The sequence below is a fragment of the Beta vulgaris genome, chromosome 8, assembly GCF_026745355.1.
Source record: "Beta vulgaris subsp. vulgaris cultivar EL10 chromosome 8, EL10.2, whole genome shotgun sequence".
NCBI classification, from domain to species: Eukaryota; Viridiplantae; Streptophyta; class Magnoliopsida; order Caryophyllales; family Amaranthaceae; genus Beta; species Beta vulgaris.
Genome location: NC_079209.1, coordinates 49,774,292 through 49,795,526, shown reverse-complemented (window position 1 = coordinate 49,795,526; position 21,235 = coordinate 49,774,292). Strand labels below are relative to the sequence as shown.

Genomic DNA, 21,235 nt, shown 5'->3' with positions numbered 1-21,235 from the left:
GTCTTAATTGAGTAAATGGCATGGATTTTTGTATAATCCCTTTTTATTTTTTGCAATTTCGTCAAATAAGGTAAACGATATTGTTATATGAAGTACTGAACTTTAGCATCGTAATATTTTATTTCTTGAAGTGTTACCGTGTTAACATTACACATTGTAATATTTTTTTTTTTTTATTCTAGGGAGGGCACACACATTGTAATATATAATGCACATATACAATCATAAATCACATATTCACAATATAAATGAGGTAGACACGGTAGTGATTTTGGTTAATATTTTTTCTTGTATTAAATTCAAGATACTTGATCTTATAATTTAGTAAAACTTGTAAAAGTCATTTTTCATAGGAGATCTCGAAACTTTTCAATCACTCGAAAAAATTGCAAAAAACAATTTTCTCTCTTTTGAATCAATTTAATAATCCTCTTTCTATAAAAATAAATGTGCACATTATTTTAAAGAAAATTCACCCAAAAAAACTATTATATTAATGATTTAACTCCAGACATTTTCGACGTCCATATACATTATAATACATTTTGATGAGACCAACATAATTAAATCATAAATCTCTAATCTTCTAATTGCTCATCTAGAATCACCTTTAGCCATAGTGGAAAAATATTTTTTTTTTTTTAAAAAAAAAAAAAAAAAAAAAAAAGTGCTAATTGAATGACCTACCTACCTAAACAACTTTCTTGAAATCTTGGAAAAGCCAATGAATCTTATTTTGTTTAGTTCCATTTACCAACGTCAACAGATACTTTGATTAATTTAATCTACAAAAGCAAAGCATATACTTTAAAACTATAAAAAGAATGAAAACAAAATAAATAAATAAAAACAGAAAAGAAAAAGAACAGTAGAGGTGACCGTTGGATAACGTTATAGTCACGTGACGTGGGTGAGGTAGCTTTTTCAAAATGACGTTAGTGGGTAACGGTAACATTGGCATGTGAAGTGTGAACACTGAATGAACGCGGGATTGTGAGTACCGGTAAAATGGCGCGATATATATGGTGTGCTGATTGATGAGCACGTCGGCAAAATTATTTGCTGGAACTTTATGCGTTGGATCAATATTCAATATTCAATAATCAATTCAAGTGGAAGTGGAAGCAATACACTGTTTCAGCCTTTTTATTGAGCCAATATTTTGCGATTTTTGTCCTCACATTCACATTTATCTGTATTAAGTATAGTATCCAATTTTTATTGGTGGGAATTTACTGTTTTGGATATTTATTGGACTTTTTGGGTGGTTTGGTTGGACTTACTCTAAATGTATAATTGGAGGTTGGTGGTGTTCATACATCATGGGCCAATTCCTTAATAATTAAAGGTGGATTTTATTGTTTTAAAGTTAAAATATTTTTAACTCGTTTTTAGGGAGAATGAGTTTATCCTTCAAACTTTAGATTGTGTTATCTCAGTTTTCCACTACATTTTAATTTTACAGTCTCACTCTAAACTCATTTCAATTTTATATTTCATCCGTCAGATTCTATACGGAGTATGTTTAGATGGATTTTACAAAAGAAAAGACAAATGTCAACTTTTAAGCGGGTAGAAATTTAACTCCTTGTATGTTATAGTCTTGGATGAAGTCTTTAATTATCAAACTCACTCCAAGACTCTCCATGTATTACTTTCAACATTATTGCATAGTCTTTGCTCAAAACTATCAAAGTCTTTTCCCAAGACTCCCTCTCGTACTACCAATATTCATATCCTAACAATTACTCTCCCTATCCCATAATTAATATAGTATTCCGTTTTCTTTTTACACGGTCTCCAAAACTTAACTTTGACCATTGATGTCTCCTATTTGTATTTGATAAAATATGAAAAATTAATATTATGAACATACACATTGAGGCAGATTTTTCTAGACTTTGATATTTCTAACACACACTAAAATATTCTAAACTTAGATTTTTTTACATAGATATTTTACAAGATTTTTCTAGACAAGTTAAGACATGCATATAAGATTTTTCCTTATATTACATGACCTATCTAGAATTTTCTAGATTAATTAACTTTCATCAATATGATCTATATGTGTAACTCTTCAAAGTAATGAGAGAGAAAACAAAAAGAAACTAAAAATTACAAAAAAGAAAGAAAAAAGTCACATCATTATTTGTAATTTACCTTGTTTAAAATTGATAACTACTAAAGGTAGACCGTAGAAGAATTGTAATTTAGATTGATAAATTAGGATGTATTTGAAGGAGTTGGTTAAACTCCTCTTTCTTGGGTGTGGATTCACTATAAAAGTTTCCTTCTTGGAAGGAATACCTGGGATTGAGTTGAGTTTCCTTCTCTGGAATTTTATGAAATGGAATAAAACTAATTTATCAAAAAAAAAAAAAAAGGTAGACCGTAGACTTATTCAGAAAATAATCAAAATATGACTTATTTTGAACAGACGGGACAAAGGTTAACTTGTTATTGACAATTATTCCTATAATCTATTTTATGAGATACAGGAGTACTATTTAGAAATTTAAATAGATGTGATTTTGTACAGTGATCCAAAAAATGAGACTTATGGCTTTCTTTTGATACTTTTGCTATAATCCATATAATCATGGTGGAAGACGACAGACACATAATTGTGAAGATCTGATAATATAACAAGGAAAATAATAAAGCATGGATTTTCACACAAAGGTTGGAAAATCAAACTAATTTATAGGGTAATTAAACTAAGTTTGTGACATTACTACTCATTTCTTGTTTTAGAGTAATTGTGGGCATTGGTTTACATTTGCAACTCTTTTGGTGAGTGATCATTCCAAGCTTGGATCCACCGGCACAATCTTACCAATACCAAGTCTTGAAGTTCTTCTAGGGAGGATACCTTGTTATTGAATAATCTCGCATTTCTCTCCTTCCACAAAGACCAAATAATGATGGAGAAGAATAGATAGATCGTCATACTTTTTGAAAAATTCAACCTTTCATATCTTTAACTTTAGTAGTATGTCATGAATACTTTTTCATAATTATCAATAAGACAATCAATTTATCAATTAGTGTTGATTCTCCCTACTCTCTATGAAAAATTATGGTCTTTTTCTATCACTAAGGGGAAAGAAACGGCCCAATTTTTATTATAAAACAGAAGCCTGTAAATATCCAAGACAGCCCTGCCAATACCAAGTCTTGAAGTTCTTCTAGGGAGGATTACCTTGTTATTGAATAATCTGGCATTTCTCTCCTTCCACAAAGACCAAATGATCGATGATGGAGAAGAATAGATAGATCACCATACTTTTTTTGAAAAATTTCCCACCACCAAAGGCATGCCACTGAAGAAATGTGTCATTTGGAGAGGCAGGAAAAGGCCATTGCAAGTCCCAAATACTTAACCACCAGCTCCAAAGGCGCTAGGAGGAGCAAGAGAGGAGAAGGCAAGGTCGATTCGAACTATATAGAGGCCCTATGCGAATTATCAAAATGAGGTCTTTTAGAAAAAGTTCAAAAAAATAAAAATATCAACGTTAATTTCTAAATAACTTATAAACATTCAGAGTATCAAGGAACTTTTTTCACGAATTATGATGAGTATTTCATTTAGAGTGAAGTTATTTTACTTGTGGATCACGCAATAAGGAGTAACCATTAGCGAAGTTGTTTGCGGATCTTCGAGCTAGTGAAGGATTTTGCCACTATATGTTTAAGGATGACGCTGCAGATATTTTTCCATGGAACACCATTAGATGGGATGGATAAATCTATCATGGGTCAATTGCTTAATAATTTAAGGTGAGATTTTTTTGTTTTAAAGTTAAATATTTTTAACCCATTTTTAGTAAGTAGTTATTAAGTCTGGGATATGGCTCGGTAAGAATCTTTTTCATTTATTAATATAAGACTTTAAGATGATAACAATAAATATCACTTGGATATTGGTTAAGACTTTAGTATAAACTTAAGTCACGAGAGCAAATATTATATTGTGCAATTTCTAACTTTTTTATTGGATCACATGGAGTAAAACGCCCTTAGGTAGTGCGCCACGTGGCACCGTTTCTTATTTAGAAACGCCTTTTAATATATTAGTATAGATAGATTACTATTTAGAAATTCAATTTGTTTAGTAATACAAAAAATGAGACTTTATTGCTTTCTTTTAGTTGTGTTTTTGTAATCCATATAATCTATAGTGGAAGACAATAGATCTAAGAGCACCATTACTCACAATCTTAAAAAAAGATCATCCCACTCTCTTTCTAACTTTCTTTCTCTAAAAAATAACATTTCACAATCTTTTCTCACTCATCTTCTCAGCAATGAACCAAAAAAAAATCATCCCAACTACTTTTTCCTCTCTCTCTTGCTTTTTGACCCCACTCAACTACTTTTTTCTCCCTAAACACCCCACCACTATTATACAATATTTTTATTATTTACTTTTTAATAATATGAAATATTCATTACTAATTGATAAAAAATTAATTAAATAAATACATAATTAGTGTTTTTAGCATTAAATAAATTAAATGTACAAAAAAAATATTTTTTTCGAGTTGAAAAGTGAAAGATATTTCATATAAAATAAGCAAAATTATAGAAAATCAATAAATAGCTAGAAAAAAATTGTCCAAAATATTACAAAATGGGTCTCTATTTGTAGATCTCGCAAAAATAGTACCATTGGTAATTTTTTTATTTTTTTGGCTTTGTATTTTTTAAGATATTGCATTTTTGATATTTGTAATGTATTATTTCTCTCTCTTGTCAGAAAATTTGACACGCGCGTCAGAAATCTGTCAAAATTATTTTTTTTTTGCTTTTTTTCAGCTAAAACACTGCGTTTTGGCTACGCTACGACGTTTTGACTGGGAGAAAAGCAAAAACCATAGTGACACGTAACAAGCCCTAAGTTCGTTCCCCTCAAAAAAAAAAAAAAAAAAAAAGCCCTAAGTTCGTAACCTTACTACTCATTTCTTGTTTTGGAGTAATTGTGGACGTTGATTTACATTTACAACTCGTTTAGTTAGTGATCACAAATCGTAGTAATTGTCATGTAATTAAATATGCATTTGTACATAATTCTAACTCTGGGTACCCATGGTCATGGAACTTCATCACAAAAAATTGTTTTTTATAAAAATAATCCGAGTTTCAGAGTACCTTTTCAATTCTGAACTTGAAATCGAACGAAGAATTGTTATTCTATGAAAACAATCCTTAGTTTCATAAAACCTTTTCGAAATAATTCAAATGTCATTTTCCTCATGAAGTATATAATAGACCCAAAAAAAAACATGTTATAAACTACTTTTCTTTTCAGAAGAACAGTTAAAATTTTCGATTATTTATGTAATCATGTCAATGTCGTCCAGAAAATTGTCATATAAAGACCATGTCAGCTAATTAGCTGGAAGATGTGAATTATAAAGATAAAAAAACTATATTAAGAATAAGAGAAGATAGCCAGATAAACAATATACCCAAAAAAATATTCAATCACTAAAGAATAAGAACGTACACCTCATCACTATGTTTGTGTATACAAGTCAAAAATCAAGTTGGAATTTGAGGTGATAATATCTGTAACACTATTTATACAGGCTAGCAATATCAACTCTCAAGAGTACCGCATAATCTTGCAGTTCGTTACGATTTATCCACATTCCCCTTCTATTACTGTTATAGTATGCAAACTGGAGTTATTTTCTACAAGCAACATCTGATCTTCTGAGTACCCACCACACAATTGACCAAGGCAAGAGCAAAAGTGGTACAATAAGCCACAGATGAACCGAGTTTAGCTGCTTGTACTCTGTGAATTCTCATCTCGTGCAGCCTTCGATAAAAAGCAAAAAGAGGTGGTGTACCTATAGGACTCTTACTTCCCGTTTGATAGGCGGTACTAGATGGCGGTAATGGTAATATAATCATACATAATTTGCAAGGAAAACTCCCTTCTCATTACCATGGAATCTCAACCCCTAACATGTGATTTTCTTCACAATTTTCCATTATCACAAAACACTGACTGAAAGTGGCATGGAATTTTATGAAGAAAATTACAAGTTGGAGGTCGACAAGCCTTATCATGGACATTGACATGATATTTTCAGTACAAAAGTACATATGAATTCATTACCATTACCACTTTACCAAACGGGCAGTAAGTGTTATCCTCAATAATAAAGGTGAAGGATAAAAGTGCCCAAAATTTGTAGGGTGGTAGCCCTAAAATCTGCCTAATGCTGACAGCTTAGCGAAAAGGATTTCATTCCATGTATCAGGAACCCCAGGCAAACACCAATGCAAGCAATCTTGTCCAGACGCCTGCCTAGGTCTAATAGTATACCTGGATAGATGACCTTCATCTCTAAGCTCGGATAGAGCAGTTATATCCAAAAACGTGACGTTAGTCCTTTTTACTGCCATAGCAGATATTGGATCACCACTCTCCTCTTTGAGAACTTCTTTCCCTTTGGAGAGTGGATTAGTGTTATCACAAGATCCGCCGGTATTCCAATCTCCATTGAAGAAATGTCGTGGAGACAAAGAACGATAGAAAGCCCGCAATTTTGGATGCTCTGGGAGCTGTGAATCCACCCACTTGACTATACTGTGGATTGTGAAATTTTTCGCGTCCACCATACTCTTGTTCGGGGTAGGTACACCTCCCACATGCATGACCCAGTGATTCCCATCAAACTTTCCCCTATTCCAGTGGTGTCCAGTGTTAAGAACTATTACATTGAATCTATCAAGGTACTGTTTAAGGAAAGCTGGAGGACGATCAAGGTGCATCGCAACTTCAGAGTTCCGTTTAGATGGGTGGAGAGGCTGCAGGTCACAAAGACATGCTGACCAGTAAAAGAGGATGGTTGTATTCGTGCGGGTGAAACGATAAGCCCATCCATCAGGGCGTACAGCACCCCGGGCTTTGACAAGGCCATACTCCCAACCCACATCGTTGACATCATTTCTGACTCTACCACCTGATACCATGCACATCAAAGACTGAAATTGCTGTCGGCCAAGGGAATCCCCAATAAAAGCCAAGGTTTTATTCCGCATCCTGGAGTGCAGAATTAAACAGATTCAAGAGGATGGAAAAGGCATAATACTCCTAGAAGTGCACAATAAAATCGAATACTGAAAATTAATATGAATAGCACCTATTATGACATTTTTTCCAAGTAAAAAGAGGGACTATTCATTTTTGTCAGCAGCAAAAAGGACTTCTTTTGCTGTTTGTTTTCTTTTCTTCAAATATTTATTATCAAAGAGAACACTTGTCAAACAATATATGACTGTAAGAGAGTGGTGTTTGCTTTATCATAATGTGAGTGCAAACTTCACCTTGTAGCTAAATAAAGGCTAACTAGAATTTAGATACCCCCGTTCTTCCCAAAATGTGAAGAATACAATAGCAAACTGCAGGGGACACTACATCACATGGAAAATGCAAAGAGAAAAATACCTTCTCAAAAATTTCTTCCCACTATATTCCTCCATTTCACAATCTTTTGGTTGCCAGCGGAACTTTTCATATGAAAAATCCGTACGGTCTGTCAATCTACATGCCCACATCTCTGACAGCCATTGCAGGCAACGACCTCCAGAATAGAAAGGCCGGTCATCATCTGCAACCCAATTTCCTTTGGCATAATCGCAGGCTGGAAAATGAATACAGGAACATGAAAGAGATTAATTGGACAAACATCTAGATGCAAAAAACAATATCAGCAGGTACGAAAGCAAATAGTCTCAACCATTCACTTCCAGAAATTATCCTTTAGGGTACACTTCCCCTCACAGTAGTACTAAAGCCGAGAAAGATTTACCACCAGGCGGAAAAAAATGACCAAAAACTATAGAGAATCCAAAGCACAATCGACCTCAATGTCACAAGAATATTCAGGCCTGACCTATGTCCTATATAACAGGCTAGTTCAGCGAATGGAATCTACACCTGACATTTAGTTCAAGTCATTGCCAAAAAGCACACCAATAGGTGAGCTGTGCCAGCAGCTCCTGTCCTTTAAGGAGGCCTGTTGTGGGAACAGCATACAGAAACATGGTCAAGAAGACACAGTGCACAAGAGTCTTGTTGATAAATATGGACCCAGGCACTGAACCTGGGTACAAGATCAGAAAGCCACCTGCTTATTATATCAAGTTAAAAAGTAAATTCAAGTTTTACAGCTTTATTTTTTTTACAAATAGCGAAGAATACAGCTTGTGGGTCAGATCATAAACTAGTCTTAAACAAGCAGAAAATCATTCCACGAAATCCGATCAAATTTAACTATTTAAGTTCGATTAGTAAGACTTAGAACTTAGAAAGCAGTAGAAGAATTAATAAATCTGCAATCCACAATTAGGTTTTAAATAAACAAGGTATGAATAATATAATATATATGGAGTCTCAAACAGCCTAATTCAGACGTGGGACACCAACTGAAAGGCGAAGGGACAGAAATTAAGACTCAGTCACTCGGATACTCAATTTGACCATAATTTAAACTAGTGAGCTGATATGAAGACCTATTTTATAGCCTGCTCAAGCAAAGATGAGCTGCGTATAGTACAACACAGATTCTACAACCATGTCCAAGTATGTTATCAAGAGCAGGAGAAACTAACATAGAATGGGAAGAAGTAAACAAATTAATATGATTCTTTTGTCCTTCTAAACAGCTCACTGATATGCATCTATTTTATAGCCTGCTCAAGCAAAGATGAGCTGCGTATAGTACAACACAGATTCTACAACCATGTCCAAGTATGTTATCAAGAGCAGGAGAAACTAACATAGAATGGGAAGAAGTAAACAAATTAATATGATTCTTTTGTCTTTCTAAACAGCTCACTGATATGCATGCTTCACGCAATTGATTCTTGAATACATCTTCCCTTAGCCTGTTAGATCAACTCTAATGAGAACTTCCACAAATGCAAAACCAAACATAAGCAAAAAGGACTATTCATGGTCATGCACTGTACTGAAACAAAGAGTTTGACTAGAAGATTTACATCATACTTTGCTTGTTTTCTTGAGATGAGAAATTCCCTTTCCTCTTCCAGGTCACTACTGAGCTTGTATTTGCAGACCCCACTGGCACAGATGCATCCGACACTTTTTCCTTTGAGTTTTTTCCATCCTCTTCACAACAAAGTAAATACAGATTAGATCCTTTAAAAGATCAGTAACATTTGTTGGATTTATTAGGTATATCAAGGCTACAATAAATTTTGTGATGGAGAAATCACCTAAAACAATTAAAGATGGAATTGGTATGTGATGCCATGGTCTAAAACCATTGCCTTAAAAACGAGATTCGGCCCGTCCAAGGTACAAAACGTTATGGCCGATTTGATCCCCAAGGTTAACATCACTCCCACATACTCATGTACTTGAGTGTGAGGGATTGGAGTCACACAAGCTCTTGCTCAAGAGAGAATATAAAATAGATGAATGGAATTGTTCTCTCTTACATACTAGAGACCAAACACCTATTTATAAGGATACCTTATAACCAACAAGAGAAGATAACAAGTACAATAAAACACAATAATAATTTATTACATAATATTGTAACCTCCATATTAATGTGAATTATTGCCATGTTTAAGGCTCATAAGTGGGGGTTACTAGTTGTTAGCAATTCAACTAACCATAACATTTACAATGGAATCCTAAGAGATTGCCATTTAAGTTTTGTTAAATAAGGCTTTTAAAGCCATTATTCCAACAATCCCCCACAAATGGCTTTGAAAGCAATGAATACAGATTTAAGCAAGAGAAGAGATTAAACACTTAACATTTGATATTACTTAAGTAATTTGAATCAAATGATTAGTGAAATGAGGCAACAACTTACAAGTCCTAGGAGTGAACACAAGTCTTGAACTCCCAAAACTCTTGATCAAAGAGTGAACGGATCTTGAACTCTAAGATTTAAGTTAGACCCCCACAACACATGTTATTACTCTTAATATTGTATGAACTCCGCGATAAATCACATTGCGCTTTAAAATGGCCATGCGCTCTACCTTGGGTCTCATGAGTGCTCTAGAAAAACCGCCCAAGTTTCTCATAGGAGGTGGCCAAACCTTTACACTCACGTAGGTGAATCTATTAGTGCATCTCAACAGCACTAAAATCGAACAAAGTATCATGGGGTTAAGAAAGTTTCACATAACTTGTCAAATGCTTCTCATTATTAGCACCCCCACAATGATCATAGATTCATTAAGAGCAATTTGCTCAACCTCATAAAAAGTGGTGACTCCATCAAGTCCATCTCATATAGGACCACCCATGTTTTGGGCTATGGATTCATTAAGAGTTTAAGAACTTAAACTCAACCATCATACAACGGTGGATCCCTCAAGTGCATCTCAAATAGCACCTACCACAAGGGGTATTAGATCCATTAAGAGTTCAATGACTCAAACCTCATATAAGCATTACAATGTATGTATGCCATAGGGATAGGTAATGTAATGCTTATTACCATACCAAGTGGGCTCAAGCCTATCCCCCTCGACATCTCAATAATTTTTAAGGATCAAGATTTGTCCCAACTTCTTTCCATAGTACAAAGCTTTCCTTGCCATAAATTTCCATTAAGGAATATACAACCACAATCAAGCATGGATTCTCAAACCAATGTGTTCACCTACAATGACACAAATGGTCAAAAAGTACTTTGGAAACCTGCTATTATTTCCACCAAATTTAGAACACAATATACAATAATGGGACAATTTATACAATCAACTCATTATATAATCTTCATTTTATAAACCATATTATATATGATCCTTAAAATAACATAGCAACTTTAGTGAACTCTATCAAAACATTTGCATCACAAAAAACTCTAACACAAATACACAATAGATATATTGTAGGATGCAAATATATAACAATTGTACTTTCCTCTAACGTATATATAAAATATGAAGTAATCATAATTGTTCACTAATAACTGTGAGAATAATTCAAACTCAAGTTATTCACACAAATAGCTATATCATATTAATATGTAATACAATACATAAATATTTCACAACTCAAATCATTCTCACATAAATGCTATGTAAAGCATTACAAAACTCATATCACATTCGAAGTCATTTTAGCATACTCACTCAAATCAACATCCTCTTGAGTTCTTTAATTTATTAAAAGAGAGATTCATGCTAAAATATACTCCCTCCGTCCCATAATATAGTGCTTGTTTCTTTTTTCACGGTCTCCAAAACGTAACTTTGACCTTTAATATCTTCAATTCCTTATTGATAAAAAATATAAAAAGTTGATATTATGAAACTACACATTGAGACGAATCTAACAAGAACCTACATGAATATGTTTTTTTATATATACAAATGAGAATATTCGGTCAAAGATTTTAAAGTTTGACCACCAAAAATGAAATAGGCACTATATTATGGGACGGAGGGAGTATTTCACATACTCCGTAAATAAATTGACTTTGAATCTTCAATACCTTCTCAAAATAAGAATAATGACATTGTTATGAAAAACCCAACATTGTTTTTTCTAAACCATGTCAAACACACACTATAATTTTGAGAAGAACATTTGGTCTATTTTCATCTCACTATCAATCATTTGGTCTTTTAGTCAAATAAAACTTTTAAGTCCAACAACTTTAACATCATAATATTTCCCCCACATTGGACGAAAACTGTTGAATTAAAATCCTTGGTAAGGTATCTAAACATCATCACTATAGACCAAAATTATTTAATGGCTTTAAAGAAATTTACCAAAAATAAGGATAAAAAGTCAAATTCCTTTAAGTCTCCAATGATCACACATGTTCACATACATCTAACGTGGACTTTAACTTCAAGAATTTGAACCACAATAATGACTCATTACAATTAAATTTGTAACGTTAGAAATTAATGTGGAATATTCACTATGTATTAAACGTCACCATGTATAAAGAACATATTGTTTAATACTCAACCAAAGACATTAAGAGAGAATACCATAGTCCAAGAGACTCAAAATAACTCATTGCTAGTACTAACTCATCCCCACGTTGCTTACACTAGCAATTATAAGTATTACTCGTCAAATACTAAACCATGGGGCAAATTATACATTTTATATGTAAATTTCGAGTTTGACAATAAATTATTAGAGCGAGAACTTCCCTAAATTTGTGGGAGTTGGTTTAGTAACCATATGTACTATGATCACTTCCCTTTACATCTCCGCTCTTTAAAAAAGTGTGGCACTAATTCACTAAGTAAAGACGTAATTGATGTGAACTTGTGCGATATGACTTTATCATTCTCCAACAATTTATTCATTCATACATATATAAACATACATCACTTGCTATGTCTCTTGCCACAACACAGAAAGTCAAGTATTATATACAACTCATGTAATAAGATAACTACTCGACCATGTAATAATAAGAATCAAACACATCACAAGAGTGAAAATAAATACTTGCAAAGGTAAATCACACAAACATGAAAGCAAAGCTTTCCACCATTCAAGTACCCATTTCAACAAAATATACCATACTTATTAAATTATAAAATAGTAAAGTTCTTCCACAAGTATTTTGCTGAATTGATTACTAAGTATGAGACTAATGCCATCAAAGGACATATATAATTTACTCTCAAATATCATGATCTATCAAATAATGGGCAATAGTTTAGAGGAAAACTTAGCTTTTCGGAGGGACACTTAACGTTGTCAAGTATGAATTATCATTTGGTACGCACGAATCCACAAATACATGCCGCTACCCTTCCAACATCTTTGATGGGTCACCAACTGAGGATCAATGAAACCAAATATCTTGAACCATCTAGGCCAATTATTCTCCGTCCCCGTAATTTGTTACGCAACTTTTCTAAAGGATTTATTCTAATCTCCACCATATCATTGATAGCCTTGATACAGAATCTCGTTTTTAGTTGTTGGATTTATTAGGTATATCAAGGCTACAATAAATTTTGTGATGGAGAAATCACCTAAAACAATTAAAGATGGAATTGGTATGTGATGCCATGGTCTAAAACCATTGCCTCAAAAACGAGATTCGGCCCGTCCAAGGTACAAAACGTTATGGCCGATTCGTTCCCCAAGGTTAACATCACTCCCACATACTCAATGTACTTGAGTGTGAGGATTGAGTCACACAAGCTCTTGCTCAAGAGGAATATAAAATGATGAATGAATTGTTCTCTCTTACATACTAGAGACCAAACACCTGTTTATAAGGATACCTTATAACCAACAAGAGAAGGTTACAAGTACCATAAATCACAATAATAATTTATTACATAATATTGTAACCTCCATATTAATGTGAATTATTGCCATGTTTAAGCTCATAAGTGGGGTTACTAGTTGTTAGCATTCAACTAGCCACAACACTTACAATGGAATCCTAAGAGATTGCCATTTAAGTTTTGTTAAATAAGGCTTTTAAAGCCATTATTCCAACAACATTTAAATAGATCCAGTGTCACTGCCCAAAAACAAAGAAAAAGAAAGAGATCTCACTACAGCTGTTCAAAAAGCTGGGGGTCATTGAAAGCCTCGGCTTGGTCTGATTTTTACTGGGTCAAGCCCACTTATGTTCTACACAGGACGGGCCCTAAAAGACGAGGAGCGGGACTTGCAGAGTCAAGCTTTTTACACTTCACGAGCCTTTACTTTGCGCTTAAAACTTTCTGCATTTTAGCAGGCTATCCAATTATTGTATACACGTTTCTGTTGTACTACATCTGAATCAAAATTATTCAAGTTCAACAATCTAAAAGCTTCATGCTGAACATTCTTCACTCTTCACCAAGTAATAAGATACCAGTAAGATTGATTTATAGAATTTCTCAGACAACTGAGGCGAGATAGAGGATGAGAGACTTATCATATCTAAGAACTTTGACAGGAGAGAGAGAAAACAAATTGCATATATTATTAGGGATTTGATTCTGAAGTTTCTGACTACTCTTGAAGTTCGAATGTAAAGAATGCTATTGACCTTGGCATGCGTTGTTGCCTACCAAATCAAATTTGAGTATTGCTAATCCTGACACATGCAGTGTTTTAAGAGTCCAAACATGTACAAAAGGACAAGGCATGTTTTGGCAAACTACAGCTTACTGTTGAAAATCACTACGGTGAATCCCTGTACAAAAACACAATGGCTTGAAGGCTCCCCCCCCGTTCATGAAGTTGACCAGACTGGCACAGTAATCTCTTGGCCAGATTGGTTCGTGAGTGTGTGACATTCTTTCTTATTTTAACAAGAAGGGTCTGGTTGGGGAATGTTAAATGGCATGGCCGGCACCAGCCCATTTATTAATAGTCTTCAGCCCACCCAGTCCAGACCCATTAAGAGTTCACCATCCGGGTCCGGCATTTTTACTCCATCTAGGACTTTGCAAATATAAGTAAGACCTAACACATCTAGCGTTTGAACTATTAAATTTCATCTCAATCTATCTTTAGATTGGAAAAGTCTACTATGAGCTCAACATAATATATACTGCCCTCAGGCCCCTCACAGAAGCTATAACGGCAAAGCAGGATAGATTATATTCATTGGAAGTAGGAACAGGGCAACAGGCTACTACTTCAGTGATCAAACTAAGTCAGATTCCAATATAATAGAACCAATATGATCTACATTTTGACCCATAAAAAGTTTAATAGAAAAGGCTGATTCAGTTTCCATATCTCCCACATGTGCTTATCATACAGCAAGAGTAGTAAAACCACCATACTTCATCCCATAATCTGGCAGGTATAATCTAATGTTGCCACATAATATATAAAGAAGGAAAAATCAATATAAAGCTTTACTGCTAGAACCAACGGCAGCTTTCTTCTTTCACATTATTTGCTCAACAGAAAAGCTCAATTTAGTGATCTACCAATTTTAAATGTTTGCCTATGCGATGGACATTTCTCTAATTAATTCCTTGATCCCATTAGAATTTACCTCTATTGCTTTTCTCGTCATATCCTTCATGCTTATCTGATGTTTCATTTTTTGCAGAATTGGAGCGGTTATTGTCGGCGTCCTTCATATATGAATCCGAAGGAATGTCTTTTACAGGGGAACCAATAAATATTTCTGCACAACCAAGAAGGGAGAAAACACATTAGCCAAAGACAATTGTACACCAGTCCAGGGTCTGCACCTGGCAGAAACTAAGACCAGAATGTGCGATTAACCTAATTCGTGAAGACTAGTAAAGGTGTATCCAGAAGTTGCCAAAAAAAAGTTACCAGAAATGGATGGTTATAAAGATATAATATTAGTTATACACTTGTACTTGTACCCAAAGTAGTACTTAAACATAGTTTAAAACAAACAGAAGTAGTTGCAGCAACAAGGAATATTATTATTTTTACGTGAAGTAGCAATAGTGGTATATACTAATAATAGCAATAAATTTAAAACAAACACAATAAGTGATTAAGCACAAAAAGGAACAAAGTATTAAGAATAAACAGCAGAATCATAAGTAACAGTCAGGGCTAGGAAGAAAAATAGCAAAGATTATAAAAGGCACAGGTAGAATGGTGCAGGAAGTAACATCCAAAGGCAAGTAAAATACTAACTTGGCGGCTCTGCCCAACAAAGTTGGTTATGGTTTGAAATGGAAACAGAATAGAAAAATCCATTTAATGCTCTACTGAAGTATGTGTAGAATTAGAAAAATACACCATCTTTTGGGGAGCAAGAAGTATATACATAGTATAAGCTTCCAAAGGCGAAAGGGCGTAACCTCTACGGAAAAAGCCTAAGATGGAGGACATCATAGAGAAACCCAAAAAGATATTACTTCTCCCTGTACCCCAAATTTCATAGTCCTATCCATTGTGCAAACACATTCAAGTAAACTCATTCTAGTAAGTTTACATAAGCCTATTGTTGTTTATATTGCCTGCAATTGGCTTTATCTTACGATTATATTTCTTTTGTTTTATATTACTTGCAATATTAGAGTATGGTACAATAATCTAGGAGAGGAGAGAGAGAGAGATAACAAAGATCCCATGTGCTAGGAGAGAGAGAGAGAGAGAGAAAATATAATACCAAAAATGTCAATCTTGCAAGTAATATGCAACTTGCTAAAATGGGAAATTGTTGCAAGTTAAGAAAAGGAGGAAGTAACAGACAAAAAAGGCAATCGTCCCATTTGCCTCATATACATACAGTAGTCAGCAGTACTGTTGTGCGATCAATCAGTCAAATAAGCAGTACCCTGTTATCAAAGGAGAGACTGTTGAGTGTTGAGTGGTCACTTAATAACAGGAAGGGGGGCAGGGGGACAAAGATGAGAGCAAATTATCCCCAGCTCCATGCTGCTGTCTCAATGGTGGGTGTTGCTGCAGCCTTCAATGGCTGTTGCAACTGCTGCCCTGTCTGGGTCTCACAAGGATCAAGTGGCTGCTAGACTGATATGGCCATTGCCTGTGCTGATACTCTTGTGGCTGGTCAATGTGTAAAGACTGCTGACTCTATTAGTCACTGGACGGAGTATTTTGCTTCGAATAAGGAAAATGACATTGATTTGAGGATCAATGAGAGGGGGCAAAAAAAGTGCAGATTTCACAATTTCAAATACCGGACAAATTTCTTAATTGTAGAAACAGAAAAGTGACATCTATCTCAGGATTAACAAAGCATAAAGTTTCTTTACCGGATAAGCAAAAACCCCCCTCATCTGAATTATCAGCGTCATGGAAGAAGTTAAGCAGCACAAATCATGTACAAAAGTTATCGGTAATATCAAGCTACATTGAGAGGAATTGACAATAATTGTGTAGTAGATGATTGCACCTTCCAACCTCAATGTTGGGGGTTCAATCCCCATTAGGGGCATTTTGTGGGAGGAGATCCCCTTACCTCCTCTACCGCAAAGTGTATAACCCTACTAACCCGGGTCAAGTTGACTTACGAGGGGTTCCAGTCTGGTAGGCCATTGATCTTAAATTTTAGAAAAATGTGTAATGGATGACAAATTTATACAAGTTTTTGGTGGGGGGAAAAATAGGACAGCTACTGCTAAATTAGAAGAAGCACCCAATAACTAAACAGTCTGCATTCGTTGCTGGCTATAAATTTCTTTAACCCTCACATTGAAGCATTACAAAAGCAGCTCTAAATGGATCGGATAGCCTGAGGTTGCTAAGCACCTCCATTCAAATTAGGAGTTCACAAGTTAATTATGCATATTGTAAGACAATTGAACTCCAACCACCAGGAAATCAGTTACAGCCAGATACATCACTATACTTAATTATTTACTCCTCTTTGAAAGGTATGATGAGATATAATATCCATATCTGCTGATGTTTCTAAACCTAAATATTTTTTGCTCTTTCTCATTAGTTTCGACATCAACTTTGGACCTACATGCCATGCATCATATATTCATATGTGTAAGGCTTCATCGTCCTCATCCCATCTCAGGGACAAATGAGTTTACTCTTGAAGTACCACAGCATAATTCTTATCTGTAATTCATAATTGAAATGACAGACAATTTTTTTAGTATTGTAAAGAGAAATGCCCTATCAAACCGAAAACCTGCACATGTAAACCCAACAAGCAATGCCCCTTGGGAGTAACGGGAATCCCCACCCTCGATATGTTTGATCCTACAACCTCATGAATGTGAGATACAAACCTTTACCACTAGTCCAAACAATACTTGGTACATGACGAGTTAATTGGACTACAAACAAATGAACTTAAATGATTAAATAATGCATTTAAAGAATATTGATAGTCCACTTAAGCAATCAAAGATAGCTAGTTTTCTGCAACGATCAGCTTGGAGACTTGTATATAAGCATCTCAATAGAAGTTGACTAATTGATGAAAATCAAGTGGAAGAAAGAAGGCATAAATTCGAGTGCTGAGAAAAAGGAAAGGCAACAGATAAACCGTACAACGAACATTAAAGAAAATAATCAAAGGTACCAAGTTACCAATAATTCTGTGGAGCATCATATTTCATCCTAGCAATAACTAATAAACACATCCCAAGTGGAGAAGCCAACGCTTACTGAAGATAAAGAGCCATCTTGCACATAAAATTTTTTGATTAAATTAACATGTTCCTCTCAGTTCAGTAATCAGAAATAGATCACACACAAAATCCCATAACAATGTTCATGATGGCAGCACAGAACAGTAATACTCCCTCCACTTTTATCAACTATCTGAAAAGGATAGTGCAACACTGTTCTAAACGACACATAATAGCGCATTGGATTTTTATATGACAAATAATACAGAGTGAGATAAGTTAGCTAAGTATCAGATAACATGGAATGGGGGAATACCATCCACATATAACAAGAATCATGCATTATATAGAATGATGTAAACATTAAAACAAACCTGGAGTAAATTTAAGGCTTTGGCTCTGCGGAAGCAATGACACAAGGTAAGGTGTTTTGTCCCATCCCCATATTAGAAACATAGTACAAACCAAAGTAATTAGGATGAAAGAGAGCTTTGTTGCCCTCAGCCCCAAAATACTCCCCTTCATCCTCCTGTCCGCGTCACTTAACCTTCCGCAAAGATCAAAATCAACCCATCAACTTGCTCAGATCACCCAGCTGCTGATTACTGAAACAAATAATGTATTCGCAATAATATTATAATTGTTACAAACACATCTAAATACCTTCAAACTTCACCATTTTTAGTAAGTACTGAAAATAGACATTGCACCAAATCTCTAACTCCTATAATATAGAAATCCCCATTCCATCAGGGGCGGATCTAGCGTGGGTTCAGTGGGTTCAACTGAACCCACAAAAATCCGGAGAAAAAAAAGAGAAAATTGACAGAATACCGAAACAAAAAGATCTAATATAATTGTTCTGCGCGGTTTTATATCAACGTTTTGATATCTGGCTCAATGGTTGTTGGGCCGCAAACTTTGGCTCTTGTCTACAAACGCGCAGGTTCGAATCCTACGGAGGACTTCCTTTACAATGTTTTTCTTTTTTTTCCCTTTCCATTTTTTTCCCTGCTGGCAAACTCGAGTCTCCAAAATTATTGCTTCTCATTTACTATTAATTTTCCTACTCTACTCAACTTTACTTTTTTCCCTTTTATTTTTTATTTATTTATATAGAGTTGTACTTTTTAGTTCCGTTTGGATTTTAAGTTTTGTAGAGTATTTACTTAATCCGAATTTTTATCCATCTTATAATAATCTCAGTTTTTTATAATTTTCAAAACACACAAGTTCATGTACTATGTTAACGAATACTCCATATGAAGTCAATAACGTCCTCTCTATATATATAATACTCAAAATGTATTAGTGATGCTGTAACGGCAAAGAAGAAAAGAGTTTGGATTATTATGATAACCATCCCAAAATATGAAAACATAAAGTTGGATTATTCACATCAAATTTTTCCTTCTTAATTATTTTTAGATAATACCAAAATCATTCCTGACCATGATTCTACATATTACTTTTAAACTTTTTGTCTTCCAATTTTTAATTTGGAAATAGTTCATACCTAGCTAGATAGTTAAATTTATGTTTCTTCCAAAAAGAAGAGGATTTAGTTATCCGTTTGTACATTTATATTTTTTATATGCTTCGATAAGTATTATATGATTGTTAATGCATAGACAAATTATTAATGCATATATCTCACATTTTTCTCAAAGTAATTCGAACCCACGTGGATCAAATCCTGGATCCGCCACTGCATTCCATCATCATCAAGTTTCGGTTAAGAGTAATGACTGATTCAAATCATAGATTCTTGCATCTTATAGTACAGCATAGTACTTCCAAATCTTCAACTACTCCAAATTCAATAATGGTCTTCTTTTACCAACTCTATTAATTACAATAAACATATTAAAATCTTCCACATACAAACAAGAGCATGCTCGATTCTCCTCTATTACTGTATATGTTTCTATTAATTCCCTAATCAACTTTTTGTTCAACCTACCTAATCAAGAAACCTAATCACCTAAACTTCCATGATTTGAAAAAGAAAAATCAGGGTTCATGTGAAAAGTTCCACTAACCCACTAACAAAAAAAAATTGAAAATCCCCAACTAACGAGCATTGCATGAAAAATTACCATGATAATTTAAGAAACTACCAACTAAAGATTAGAAAAAATGGATCTAAGAACGAATCAGAAAATCATATGAAACTTATTGAGAACAATCACAAAACATAAACAATTATATTAATCCAAAAAATTGAAAAGGTACCTGAATTTGATGGATTGTAAGAGAATTAGATCGAAGTTGACAGATAAAATGAAGTTTGATGAGGAGTAAAGAGAGTGAAAGGAGGAGAGATAGAGGTAAGCAACAGAAAGAATTAGTGGGATCAAAATTTAGTTTGATTATAATTAAATGTCACTTGTCAGAGTTCAAATTATAAACTATAGTTTGGGCTGACATGACAATGGTGGTAGCGTACTAGCGTTGTTCCGTCAGTCTCGAAGTGGCGAGGAAGGTGCGAAAGTAGATGGTTGTGGCCTTGGCCCTTGTGGGTATGCGTATGGGTGTTACAACTGGTGGAGTTAGCGGTTGTGGATGTCGTGTCGTGTAGATAGCAAGGAGCTGAAGCAATGGAAATGAGGCTTTGTGTGGCAAAATACTGATTGTTGGAATTTTGATGGATGGTTGAGATTGGGGGTCTATTCCACATAAGTTTTTGAGGTAACTTTTGAAGGTTTTTTTTTTTGTCTTCGATCAGGTGTAAGAATGTAAGTATATTGGAAAAATTGATTTAAACAGTCTCAACTATGGGCGTCCTAACAAAAACAATTCCAATTATCGTTTTTTATTGTTCAGTCCTAACTTTAGCCCCCCCCTTTACATTGGTGGTCCAAGTCGACTGATGACTTGCTAAACCGGTAAAAAAACCCTATTTTCCTTTTTTCTCTTTTTTTTTGACCTATTTCTTCCAACTCTTCCTTCAGTCTTTCTCTCTCTCCTCCCTCCTTCCTACCACCCCTCCTCTTCCGTCTCCCTTCCATCCAAATGACAACATCTCTCTCACACCCAAAATTTGAAGCCCGTGAAACCTGAAGCTCGTGCTACCGGCGCGGTTGCTGTTGGTTGTCAGTGATGGATCGCGCAAACCTTGCTTGCGTCTCTCTCTCTCTCCTTTAGCCGCAGCTTTGGGGGTAGGGGGAAGTCTTTGGGT

General features: G+C 34.6%; 1 protein-coding gene across 2 annotated transcripts; it reads right to left on the bottom strand.

Annotated features, from left to right (window-relative positions):
• Positions 1 to 5,471: 5,471 nt before the first annotated feature.
• Positions 5,472 to 20,699, bottom strand: LOC104883965 (protein trichome birefringence-like 16). 2 transcript variants are annotated; one of them, XM_010668544.4, is made up of 6 exons: positions 20,290 to 20,699; positions 18,429 to 18,659; positions 15,009 to 15,143; positions 9,032 to 9,154; positions 7,469 to 7,664; positions 5,472 to 7,063 (listed from the first exon to the last, which is right to left on the bottom strand). In XM_010668544.4, exons 2-6 carry the CDS (start codon positions 18,577 to 18,579, stop codon positions 6,223 to 6,225), a joined length of 1,446 nt encoding a protein of 481 aa, XP_010666846.2. In that variant the 5' UTR covers positions 18,580 to 18,659; positions 20,290 to 20,699; the 3' UTR covers positions 5,472 to 6,222. The 2 variants fall into 2 exon arrangements, with proteins under 2 accessions (XP_010666846.2, XP_057247375.1); XM_057391392.1 differs by lacking the exons at positions 18,429 to 18,659; positions 20,290 to 20,699 and adding an exon at positions 10,514 to 10,673 and having other exon boundaries at positions 15,009 to 15,136.
• Between the last annotated feature and the right edge of the window lie 536 nt (positions 20,700 to 21,235).